Source organism: Mesocricetus auratus, unplaced genomic scaffold, assembly GCF_017639785.1.
Source record: "Mesocricetus auratus isolate SY011 unplaced genomic scaffold, BCM_Maur_2.0 Super-Scaffold_100055, whole genome shotgun sequence".
In the NCBI taxonomy this organism is placed as follows: domain Eukaryota; kingdom Metazoa; phylum Chordata; class Mammalia; order Rodentia; family Cricetidae; genus Mesocricetus; species Mesocricetus auratus.
In genome coordinates, this window is record NW_024429232.1 from 4,213,795 (window position 1) to 4,226,041 (window position 12,247).

At 52.8% G+C, this 12,247-nt stretch overlaps 1 protein-coding gene across 1 annotated transcript; it reads right to left on the bottom strand.

Annotated features, from left to right (window-relative positions):
* Positions 1-1,762: 1,762 nt before the first annotated feature.
* Slc39a4 (solute carrier family 39 member 4) lies at positions 1,763-8,067 on the bottom strand. The gene is made up of 12 exons (XM_005086039.4): positions 7,536-8,067; positions 6,823-7,110; positions 6,237-6,432; positions 5,998-6,143; positions 5,738-5,909; positions 3,457-3,629; positions 3,189-3,344; positions 3,001-3,120; positions 2,870-2,924; positions 2,617-2,769; positions 2,146-2,333; positions 1,763-2,039 (listed from the first exon to the last, which is right to left on the bottom strand). Exons 1-12 carry the CDS (start codon positions 7,725-7,727, stop codon positions 1,911-1,913), a joined length of 1,968 nt encoding a protein of 655 aa, XP_005086096.1. The 5' UTR covers positions 7,728-8,067; the 3' UTR covers positions 1,763-1,910.
* Positions 8,068-12,247: the final 4,180 nt, after the last annotated feature.

Below are 12,247 nucleotides of genomic sequence, written 5' to 3' on the forward strand. Positions count from 1 at the left end.
AGGGTGAGATTTTTTTGTGGTTTTTGTTGTTTGGTTGGTTGATTTTTCAGGACAATGTGTCTTCTTAGCCTTGGCCCTAGCTACAAAGCTGGCCTGGAACTCAGAGATCAGTTCCTAGCAACCACCTGGTGGCTCACGACCATCTGGTGCCCTCTTCTGGCCTGCAGGTGTACATGCAGGCTGAGCACTGTATAAAAAACAAATCTTTAAAAACAAAAACAAAGCTCTTTGTAGTATACACTCAGGAGGCAGCAGCAAGCAGACTTCTGGGAGTTCAAAGCCATGGTCTATGTATGGGGTTCCAAACCAATCAAAAATAGTGATACCCCAGAAAAAACCCACACACAAAAGTGAGACCCTTCCCCCAAATAAATAATGTAACAGTTATATTATATAAATTTATATAAGTATATAAGTTGCATATTTATATGAACATAAATCTATATGAATAGGCATGTAAATTATGTATATTATTTCTAAATATATTATATTATATAAATATACTATAAAATAAATATAAACAATCATAAAAGCAAAAGGAGAGAAATCCTGTCATGAAAAAAAAACAGCAAAAGAAAAAACATTATAAAGCAACTGCTTGGTAAATTCAAAGTTCTCCAAGATTTGCTTTCTTATTTTCCTACTTAATTCTGGTTATAGAGACAGGATTCTCTGTGTAGCCCTGGGTGTCCTGGAACTAGCTCTTGTAGACCAGGTTGGCCTCAAATTCACAGAGATGCACCTGCCTCTACCTCCTGAGTGCTGAGATCAAAGGTGTGCACCACCACTGCTGGCCCCAGTTCCATTTCTTTTTTTTTAAAGATTTATTTATTAAATATACAGTGTTCTGCCTGCATGTATCCCTGCACACCAGAAGAGGGCACCAGATCTCATTACTGATGGTTTTGAGCCACCATGTGGTTGCTGGGAGTTGAACTCAGGTCCTCTGGAAGAGCAGCCAGTGCTCTTAACCTCTGAGCCATCTCTCCAGCCCCCCAGTTCCATTTCTTATGCCCAATGACAATTTGCCTTTGGTATTCTGGCATCCAGAACTATGGGAGAATAAATTTCAGTTGTTTTAGGCACCTAGCCTAAGGTGAACTATTATATCAATCTCTGAAAACTAATGCAACAGCATTTGAGACAGCAAATTCTGCCAAGAGCTGTGGAGTAGCCCCGTATCGACAGGTGGTCTAGGCTTGTGTTCATGACAGAAAGGAACCCTATATGTGACTAATACTGGTGATGTTAGTTTTGACTGGAAACAGGGACCCACAAGATCCTGGAGAACACTGACCATTCCCCAGGCTTATTATAGAATGTTGGGGAAGTCCTGTTATTTGCCTGTGCATTTGTCAATAAAGTACTGTCTGGCCAATAGAAAACCTAGATAGGAGGGACTAGGAGTCGAGGAGGAAGCCTGGAACTATTCTCCGGTAAGAGACATACTTAGATTAACAATTATGGGGTAATTACTTAAAGCAGAGCTAGCCAGTAAGAGACAAACAAGGCCAACAGCTTCATAATGAATATAGCTTCCTGTGTGTTTATTTGGGACTGATGCGGATCTAGAACCAGGCTGGCGCGGCAGAGCCCAGGCGACTGGCGGGGGATAAACCAAAGCAGCTAAAAAGAAAAAGCTTCTCTTAACAATAGAAAAGATAAGCAGGCTGTCCATAGTAAAGAAAAATACTGAGGAAGGAGGTGGTGCCCCCCCCCCCAGCTTTCACCGGGAGGCTCTACAAGAAAAGAGTGCATTTGGTTTTAATGCAAGGAAGTCTTTATTGAAGTCAGAGCAGGGAAATGAAGCCTGGATCCTCTGGCTAACCAGTAGATCCAAAAGTTAGTTTGCGCAAGGTGAAACCGAATCAAGAGACAGGGACGAGGAGGACTGGGAAGGGATACAGCTGTCAGAAGGTAATGTTGTCTTCGTACAACGACAGCAGCAGTAGGACGGTCCAGCCGCCCAGAAGACCCACATTGTGCAGCACGAAAAGAAGCCAGGGCCGCTTGTCCCGCACATTCATCATCGCTGGGAGCTGAGAAGTTGGGACCCAGTTCAGTAGCCAGCTAGGTGGATTCCCCTCCCCCCACCCCCGCACCCGGTAGTTCCCCACCCTGGCACAGGCTCTCCACCATCCTAACCATGTCACAGAGTGCCACATAAAGGAAGAGGCCAGTGGCTACCGCCAGAATCCAAGCCTCGCCCTCCTCCCCTACTCCAACTGCTAGAGCCACATAGAGGCCAATGAATGCTGTGAGTGCCGAGGCTAGGTTCAGCAAAAGTGCATGCTTCACAGTCAGCCCCGCGTGCAGCAGAGCAGCAAAGTCCCCTAGGACAGAACAAGTCACAGTAAGAGCTCTGCCCGCTCACATGGCAGGTACAGCCCACCAGACCAGTACACCCACATCCCAGGCAGACACACCCATTCAAAGGCCGGTCCAGCTCCAGGCCCCTGCCCACCTCCCGGCAACCCATTCTACCTCTAGCCACGTCCACCAATGACCGGGCACTCCCTTCAAGAGGTCTTGTTCCGGCTCCTATGGTCTGGCTCACCTCCAGAAGAGATCACTCCCACTAAGCCCCGCCCATTCAAGCCACACCCCACCGCTCACCCAGTTCGTGGGGCAGCTCATGGCAGAACACTGCCAAAGACGTGGCCAGCCCTGTCTTCCACGAGGACGCAAAGGCTGCGCCCACAGCGAGCCCGTCAGCGAAATTGTGCACCGCGTCGCCCAGCGTGATCAGATAGGGCAGCAGCCTCAGTTCTGTGGGCACGTCAGGTGTGGGTCCCGTAGCCAGGTCCTGCCCATCTGCTCAAGGGCAAACCCCAGATCCACAGCCCCCAGGATCTCCCTCGGGCCTCACCTGATTTCAATCTCCTAGACTCCGGGTTCAATAGCTCTGGGCTCTCGTCTGTCACCTGTGGGGAGCGAGAATGAACCCTGGCTCAAGTAGATAACTAATGGGCTCTGTGTAGCGTGGGACTCACCACTTACCAAATCCGAGCGGGAGCTCTCGTGGGGCTGTTTGGACTGCCGGAGCTCGCTGGGAGCCAGCTGCAGTGACACTCCATGGCTGTGTCCACCGTGGCTGAAAGGTCCATCCTTCTCAGGATCCTGTGGGAAAACTGTTCAGAGCCTACCAAGCCCTCACCCATCCCACCTCCTGGCCCCCAGAGCCTGACCTGGTCCCTGGGCAATAGGAGGTTGAAGAAGTTCTCGAAGAGGAAGAAGATGTAGAGGCCGCCAAGTACAGCCAGCAGGCGCCAGGTGGACTGTGCCCCGATGCCCACCTCCTCATGGGAGTGGCCGTCTCCACTGTGTGTGTGCAGTCCCAGCACCTGAGGGCGGGAAGGGGCTACTGACTGGGGACTTCAGGGCCATGAGGGCTTGGGGCTGGGGCTAGGAACAGGGCAGGAAGGGAGGTGAGGACCCTACTGAGTGAGGGCTGACCTTGGGTGTCAGGTGCAGAAGGGCATCGCCCGTGAGTGCGCCCACAGCCAAGCTCAGGAAGGTCTGCATGACGTAGTGGGTGACTGTGCTGCATCTGGTGCAAGTCAGTAGCAGAAGGCCAAACACAGCGCAGAGGCAGATGACCAGTGTAGCCAGAGAGCCGTACAGATACCCTGTGGGTAAGACTCCACTGAGAGCCGTACAGATACCCTGTGGGTGAGACTCCACTGAGAGCCGTACAGATACCCTGTGGGTGAGACTCCACTGAGAGCCGTACAGATACCCTGTGGGTGAGACTCCACTGAGAGCCGTACAGACACCCTGTGGGTGAGACTCCACTGAGAGCCGTACAGACACCCTGTGGGTGAGACTCCACTGAGAGCCGTACAGACACCCTGTGGGTGAGACTCCACTGAGAGCCGTACAGACACCCTGTGGGTGAGACTCCACTGAGAGCCGTACAGACACCCTGTGGGTGAGACTCCACTGAGAGCCGTACAGACACCCTGTGGGTGAGACTCCACTGAGAGCCGTACAGACACCCTGTGGGTGAGACTCCACTGAGAGCCGTACAGATACCCTGTGGGTGAGACTCCACTGAGAGCCGTACAGATACCCTGTGGGTGAGACTCCACTGAGAGCCGTACAGACACCCTGTGGGTGAGCCAGACTCCACTGAGGGCCACACAGACACCCTGTGGGTGAGACTCCACTGAGAGCCGTACAGATACCCTGTGGGTGAGACTCCACTGAGAGCTGTACAGACACCCTGTGGGTGAGACTCCACTGAGAGCCGTACAGACACCCTGTGGGTGAGACTCCACTGAGGACCACACAGACACCCTGTGGGTGAGACTCCACTGAGAGCCGTACAGATACCCTGTGGGTGAGACTCCACTGAGAGCCGTACAGACACCCTGTGGGTGAGACTCCACTGAGAGCCGTACAGACACCCTGTGGGTGAGACTCCACTGAGGACCACACAGACACCCTGTGGGTGAGACTCCACTGAGGACCACACAGACACCCTGTGGGTGAGACTCCACTGAGGACCACACAGACACCCTGTGGGTGAGACTCCACTGAGGGCCACACAGACACCCTGTGGGTGAGACTCCACTGAGGGCCACACAGACACCCTGTGGGTGAGACTCCACTGAGAGCCGTACAGACACCCTGTGGGTGAGACTCCACTGAGAGCCGTACAGACACCCTGTGGGTGAGACTCCACTGAGAGCCGTACAGACACCCTGTGGGTGAGACTCCACTGAGGACCACACAGACACCCTGTGGGTGAGACTCCACTGAGGACCACACAGACACCCTGTGGGTGAGACTCCACTGAGAGCCGTACAGATACCCTGTGGGTGAGACTCCACTGAGAGCCGTACAGACACCCTGTGGGTGAGACTCCACTGAGAGCCGTACAGACACCCTGTGGGTGAGACTCCACTGAGGACCACACAGACACCCTGTGGGTGAGACTCCACTGAGGACCACACAGACACCCTGTGGGTGAGACTCCACTGAGGACCACACAGACACCCTGTGGGTGAGACTCCACTGAGGGCCACACAGACACCCTGTGGGTGAGACTCCACTGAGGGCCACACAGACACCCTGTGGGTGAGACTCCACTGAGAGCCGTACAGACACCCTGTGGGTGAGACTCCACTGAGGACCACACAGACACCCTGTGGGTGAGACTCCACTGAGGACCACACAGACACCCTGTGGGTGAGACTCCACTGAGGGCCATACAGACACCCTGTGGGTGAGACTCCACTGAGGACCACACAGACACCCTGTGGGTGAGACTCCACTGAGGACCACACAGACACCCTGTGGGTGAGCCAGACTCCACTGAGGACCACACAGACACCCTGTGGGTGAGACTCCACTGAGGGCTATACAGACACCCTGTGGGTGAGCTAGACTCCACTGAGGGCCATACAGACACCCTGTGGGTGAGACTCCACTGAGGGCCATACAGACACCCTGTGGGTGAGCTAGACTCCACTGAGGGCCCCCAGCTTCCTAGAGAAGTACCCAAGTCCAGCCCAGGAGAGTAGGTGCTCCACAGGTCTGTGGGCTGTCAGGTGGGGGCCAGGTGTCCATTTACACTGGCTCTGTTGCCCCCCCAATCCACTATCCTTCCCTCCCTTACTGGTTTCTCATTCTTCAGTGCCCACTCCCTGCTCCCCCATGGAGCCCAATGACCTGAGGCCAGCATCCAGGGATTGACTGGGCCAGCCAGGCACACCTTGGGGTAGGCACTCACTCTCTGCTTGGCTGAGCTGGTCTTGACTTTGGGCAGTGGGGTGGAGGCTGCAGGCCCCACTTAGCTGCTGCTGGACCAAGGCAGGACTCAGCTGGGCCCAGGCCTGTGGGCTCACCCCAGCCTGTTCAGATAGCCCGTACACAGACATCACGTCTCTGGCACTCAGGCACACCTGGAGGCACGGGGAGCAGGACAGGAGTCAGGTGTCTGAGCAGACCTGTGGAAAGCCATCTTTTTCTAGAACTGCATGAGTGGCTTACCGTGTCCCACACATTGGAGCTGCTGTTGTGGGTAGCATGGGGCTCAGAGTCACGGGGGCTCATTTCCCTGTCCAGATGACTATGGTCATCATGGTCACTGTGGTCCTCTCCACCCACCCCAAGGCGGTGCATCAAAACCTCCAGTTCTGGCAAGAAGAACAGTTAATGTATAGTCTGTGGGCTCCAGCCTTGTCCCCTCCCCCAGGAGCAGAGGCTGAGAATCTCAGCCTAGGCCTCACCAGCCAGCGTGATATTGGGAGCCTCGCTATTGTGTTGCCGGAATACAAAGTCCACAAAGTACTGAGGGCTAGGCAGGCCTTGGAAGCAGGACCCATTAATGACATGGTCCAGCAAGGCAGTCAGGACCAGGCCGGGACTTCTGGAAGCTCCTGCTTCCTCAGCTTCCTCCAGCAGTTGGGGAACATCTACACAGGTCTGGAGAAGAAAATGGCCTCAGTGTCAACTTCTGGACTCCATCCTAGCACAGCCCACCAAGACATCAGCGGCCCACAGCCCCTCCTTATACCATAGCCCTGTCCCAGCTAGTCACAGCCTTCACTCTGACCTCCAGAGCTTTCCTACCACCATTCCCCCAGAGAGGTCCCCCCAGACTCCTGCCAGCCACTGTCCCACTCAAGAGTGAAAGCCCAGTTTTGATGCCCAGTACACCCCAGCCTCCCAGAAGCCGCCCAGTACACCCCAGCCTCCCAGGTGTGAACCCAGAAGCCAAGAGCGCTTCTCACGGGATGTCCCCTGCTGGAGCAGCCTCCCTCCCATGACACTTGGGTCCTTCTCAGTACTCCCAGCAGTCCTCTGGGCCCTCACCTCCTCCTCCCCGGTGGGTTGGCTGGCAGCATGGGCCTCAATCTTCTGCAGTAGCTGGCTCAGACCCAAGGTCAAGGCCTCTGGACTCTCCAGTAGGGTCAGGTAATGGTCCACATGGGAGGCCAACAGGCCATCTTGGATGTCCTTACATGTTTCCTCTGGGTTGCTGAGGTAGAGGGCAGCGGCAGCGCTCAAGTGGCTAATGTATCTGGACTCTAGGACTGGTTCAGGAGCAAGCCCTGGTTTGTCAGGTCCGCCTAGGGCCAAGACATCCTCCACAGATAGGCACTGTGGGTAGACAGGTAAACAGGGTCTGGGCTGGATTGGGCCCACCAGGCACAGGCAGGGAATGGATTCTATCAGCGATGGTATGTCCTGTCCTGCCCCTGTTTGGCTAGCTTGACTAGGGGCATACACAGAGGGGTCCCGATCAGTCACTCCCCCATCCCGAAGAGGTGAGGGTGGGTGGGTTGTCCTGGAGTCACCACAGATTGGACAGGCTGGGAAGGGTAACTGTGTGTCCCAAGAAGGAGGCCAGGCCTGTATAAGCCCCCAGGAGGGGAGAGAAGGCTCGGCTCCAGCCTGCAAGTAGGATCAGACACGGGCTCCAGACCCGCCTCCTGGAGTTTGCCCAGCTCCCTTTGCAGCCTGACACAGGGTGGAGCGGGCAGGAAGGGGCCGGGGCTGGGGGACCCGTCGGGTGGGGCTGTTACCTTTCCACACGGCCCGTTGGTGCAGTGCACACGGGCCGCCAGCGTATTTAACAGGCCGCCCAGTGCCTGCCGATCCAGAGAACCCTGACCCGAGGTGAGCATGCTGAGCAGGCGATTGGGCTGGACCACTGCTGCCGTGACCACCAGCGTGGCTAACAGGAGCCCCTGTGTGAGCCGGGCTGGGAACACCATGCCTCAGGCTCCCAAAATGCTCCTTGCTGTATGGTGCTGTGTGGAGACCGCTGGCGTCTGGGCAGGTTGTGGACCGCTGGGGCTGCCTGGGGCCAGACTGGGGCTGGGCTCCACTTGCGTGGCCCTAACTCCAGGACCTCTTCCAGGTATTTCCTGCACGGCCCTGTGATTGGCTGCTGGGTTAACCATTCCAGTGGCAGATCCTCCCCGAAAGCCAGGGGGCAAGGAGCTGCTGTCTCCTGGGGCTGGAGCTAGAGCTGGGTCCCTTTCCTTGGGTGGGTGGCTTGAGCATCCCCTCTTCTGCCTGTCACAACCAGAACTGCCACGCGGAGCCTTCTCTGCTCCCTGAAGAGCCAGGGCACCCCCTCCTATGACCTTGTCTTTGGAGTGCAAGCTAGGGGACAAGGAGCAGATCTGCATGGACGTTACCAAGTCAAACATGGGTGTTCTGTTTGACATTTTCAAGAGAGCACTTAGGGCTACCTCCACCCTTCCTCAACTGCCACTCGGCTCGGGTGGCTAAGACAAATCCCAAGTCTTGAGCCCCGAGTGGGGGTGGGGTGGTGGTCTTGGATCCTATGCCATGGCCTCTGGGGACAGCACGGGCTGTAATGGGAGATTTCTGAACAGTACTTGCTGAGTCATGTTCCCCACCCCCAGCCCTCAGGAGGAAAATCCTCAGGAAATGGCTAAAGCCCCAACCCAGACAAACAGGAAGAGAAGATGTGACCTTGGTCCTAGCCAACACCTGGCCAGCCTTTGGGGGCAGGTGGAGGTTGAGACCCTTTTGTGGGCTCTAGACCTAAGTACAGGAAAGATGGGGTAGCGCTTGGGTTCCCAGCGCTGACCCTCCCTGATCGATCCCTCTAGCCTTTGACCCCAGAGCCTTATCTCTCTACCCAGGTGGCAGGCTGGAGGAGGGGTTGGGTCTCCAGGAGCTGATAATCCCCAGGTCACAAGGTCTTCTGGCCTTCTTCAACCTGGGTTCACACCGCTCCGGATGCTAGCCCTCTGGGGTGTGGTTAGGGAGTGGAGCTGCCTGATTGACTCTGCCCTCGAGTGCTCTGTTCTGCAGGGCAGGGCAGGGAGGGGAAAAGAATCTGGCTGAGTATCCTGAGCCCAGGGGTCAACTGCTTTGGACTTGCTCTTAACACACCACACACACACACACACACACACACACACACACACACACACACACACACACACACACACACACACACGATTCTTATGGCTAGGATCCCTACAATATGGCTTCCAGTCCTGGTCCTATGGAGGAACTATGGTTGGGAACTTGGAGAGCCAGCATGAAGACAATGAAGAGAGAGCCCCACACATATGTAGCTCAGAAGATGCCATATACCCAAACTGGCTTTTCTGTTTCCGCCGCTGGGCTGCTGGGGCTAAGCCTCGGCTGGTTTCCTTCCCCTACAGATCAGCTGCTCTCTGTTCAAGCACTGTCAGCCTCTAGGAAGAAGTCTTAGTGTTGACTTGGCAGTCCAGGCTTCTCTAGATCTCTCCTTCAAAGGGAAGACCTGCCCGAGTCCTGCAAGGCTAGTCCAGGCAGCCCTCCTGCATCATTTCCAGTAAGCTCACGGCCTTTGCCACTGTTACTTAAAACGGTCTATAAACCAATGTCTCGGGAAGGTGAGACGGCTCTCTGGGTAAAGGCACTTGCCACCGAGCCTGATGACCTGAGTTCTACCCTTAGGACTCACATGATTAAAGAGGAAATGCAACTGTGAATGTTGGCCTCTCATGTCTATGGTATGCCATAGCAATTACTCCCTCAGGCAAATAAATGGCAAAGGGTGAGGCCAGCAGTGGGGAACTGGCATTATTACCTGCAAAAGCTCAGCTTTGGAAGATGAAGTTTACGAGAACATAGCGTGGTGAGCATAAATGCCACTAAACTGTGATCATAAATGATTATAGTGGCAACTTCTATATGTTGTCACAGCAAAAATTAAAATACAGGGGCTGGAGAGATGGCTCAGAGGTTAAGAGCACTGGCTGCTCTTCCAGAGGTCCTGAGTTCAATTCCCAGCAACCACATGGTGGCTCACAACCGTCTACAATTCAATCTGGTGTATATGTAATAAACAAATAAATAAATCTTTAAAAAATTAAAATAGAACAATTCTACTTGGCAATCAATTCCTTGCTAATCCTGTAAGCATTAATCTGTCGGCTATATATAAAACCGGGCTTCACATCATACATCCCTAATCCCAGCACTGGGGAGGCAGAGGCAGACAGATATTTTTGAGTTAAGAGGCCAGCTTCATCTATACAAGTTCCATGCCACCCAGAGCTACAAAATGAGATTGTGTCTGAGAAAATAAGGAAAGCAGCCTGCCTTTAATCCCAGCACTGGAGAGGAAGAGGCAGCAGATCTCTGAGTTCCAAGATAGCCAGGGCTACACAGAGTAATCCACAAAAGTGAGGTGGATTAGAGCAGGCCTGATCTGGGCATGGTGGCACACACACCTGTTATTCCAGCACCGGGAAGGCAAAATCAGAATTGTGTTTGAGGCCAGTGTGGGCTACATAGACGGACCATTTCAAACAAAACAAAGCAAAAAAACAAAGCAAAGTGAGCTCTGAGCACTGGCATAGTGGTTTATAACTGCCTCTAACTCTAGTTCCAGGGCATCCAAAGCCTTCTCTGGCCTCTGTGGCATCATTCATGCATGTGGTGCACAGACACATATGCAGGCAAAACACTTCTATTCATAAGATTATAAACAAGAGGCCGGGCGTTGGTGGCGCACGCCTTTAATCCCAGCACTCGGGAGGCAGAGGCAGGTGGATCTCTGTGAGTTCGAGACCAAGCCTGGTCTACAAGAGCTAGTTCCAGGACAGCCTCCAAAGCCACAGAGAAACCCTGTCTCGAAAAACCAAAAAAAAAAAAAAAAGATAAAGAAAAAGAATCACAGCTGGAGAGGTGGCTCAGTAGTTAAGAGCACAGGCTGCTCTTCCAGGGGTCCTGAGTTCCATTCCCAGCAACCACATGATGGCTCCCAACCATCTATGATGAGATCTGGTGCCCTCTTCTGGCCTGCAGGTGTATGTGCAGGCAGACCACTGTCTACAAAATAAACAAATCTTAAAAAAAAAAAAAACACCCCCCAAAAAAAACAAGAGCTGTGAATGTAGCTGAGTGGTAAAGCATTTGCCTGGCAGCATACACCAGACCTTAGGTTTAATCCTTAACAACAAAAAATAGTCTGGGGGTGGGGGTGGGGCACTGTTTGACGGCAAGTGCTTCAGTTAAACCCTGCCGTAAGGTGTGTGGCATTGGTAGCGAACAGCAGCAGCCTCAGTATTGAGGAAGTTGAAGCAGGAAGATAATCTTAACTTCAAGGACAACCATGGCTGTATCATAGCAAAACCATGTCTCAAAAAAAAAGAGGTCAGAGGTCAGGCTTGGTGGTACACACCTTTAATCCTAGCACTCAGGAGGCAGAGCAGAGGAAGGAGGAGTTCTGTGAGTTGGAAGCCAGTCTGTACATCAAGTTCCAGGCCAACCAGAGCTACACAGTGAGATCCTGTCTCAGAAGACAGTAGGGTAACTGGGGCAGTGGTGGCACAGGCCTTTAATCTCGGCACTTGGGAGGCAAACTCGATGCAGTGGATATTTGATGTGGAAATGAATACATTGGTATGGACTTTGGGTTATTGATACAAATTTAGTTTCAATTTTGTTATACTATATTTTTCTTTCTTTTTGAGACCAGCTGGCCTCGAACTCACAGAGATCCACCTTCCTCTGCCTCCCGAATGCTGGGATTAAAGGCATGCGCCACCAACGCAGCTGGATCTCTATGTGTTCGAGACCAGCCTGATCTACAAAAGCTGTTCCAGGATAGCCTCCAAAGTCACAGAGAAACCCTGTCTTGAAAGAGAGAGAGAGAGAAGAAAACAAAACAAAAAATGTAAAAAAAAAATGTAAATAAAATAAAAAATGGGGCTGGAGAGATGGCTCAACGGTTGGGAGCACTGACTGTTCTTCCAGAGGTCCTGAGTTCAATTCCCAGCATAACCACCTTGAATGAGATCTGGTGCCCTCTGCTGGCACGTAGACAGAAGACAGTATACATAATAATAATAATCAATAACATATTAAATAAATAAAAAATGTGATGTATAGTTAAGAAGTACAAATTAGGCCAGGTGTTCGTGGTGCACACCTTTAATCCCAGCACTCGGGAGGCAGAGGCAGGTGGATCTCTGTGAGTTCAAGGCCAGTGTGGTCTACAGAGCGAGTTTCGGGAGAAGCTCCAAAACAATACAGAGAAACCCTGTCTCGAAAAACAAACAAACAAACAGAATACAAATAGTCATCTATAATAGTGAAGCTTATAGTCATGTTAGTTAGGTTTCTAGATACACAGAGATGGGGCTGGAGGGATAGCTCAGCCGTTAAAGGCCAGGCTCACAACCCAAACTAGTAGATATACAGAGATGTATTTCAGATGGGTAGGTAATGTTCAGCCACTTCAAAGACATGCTGAATA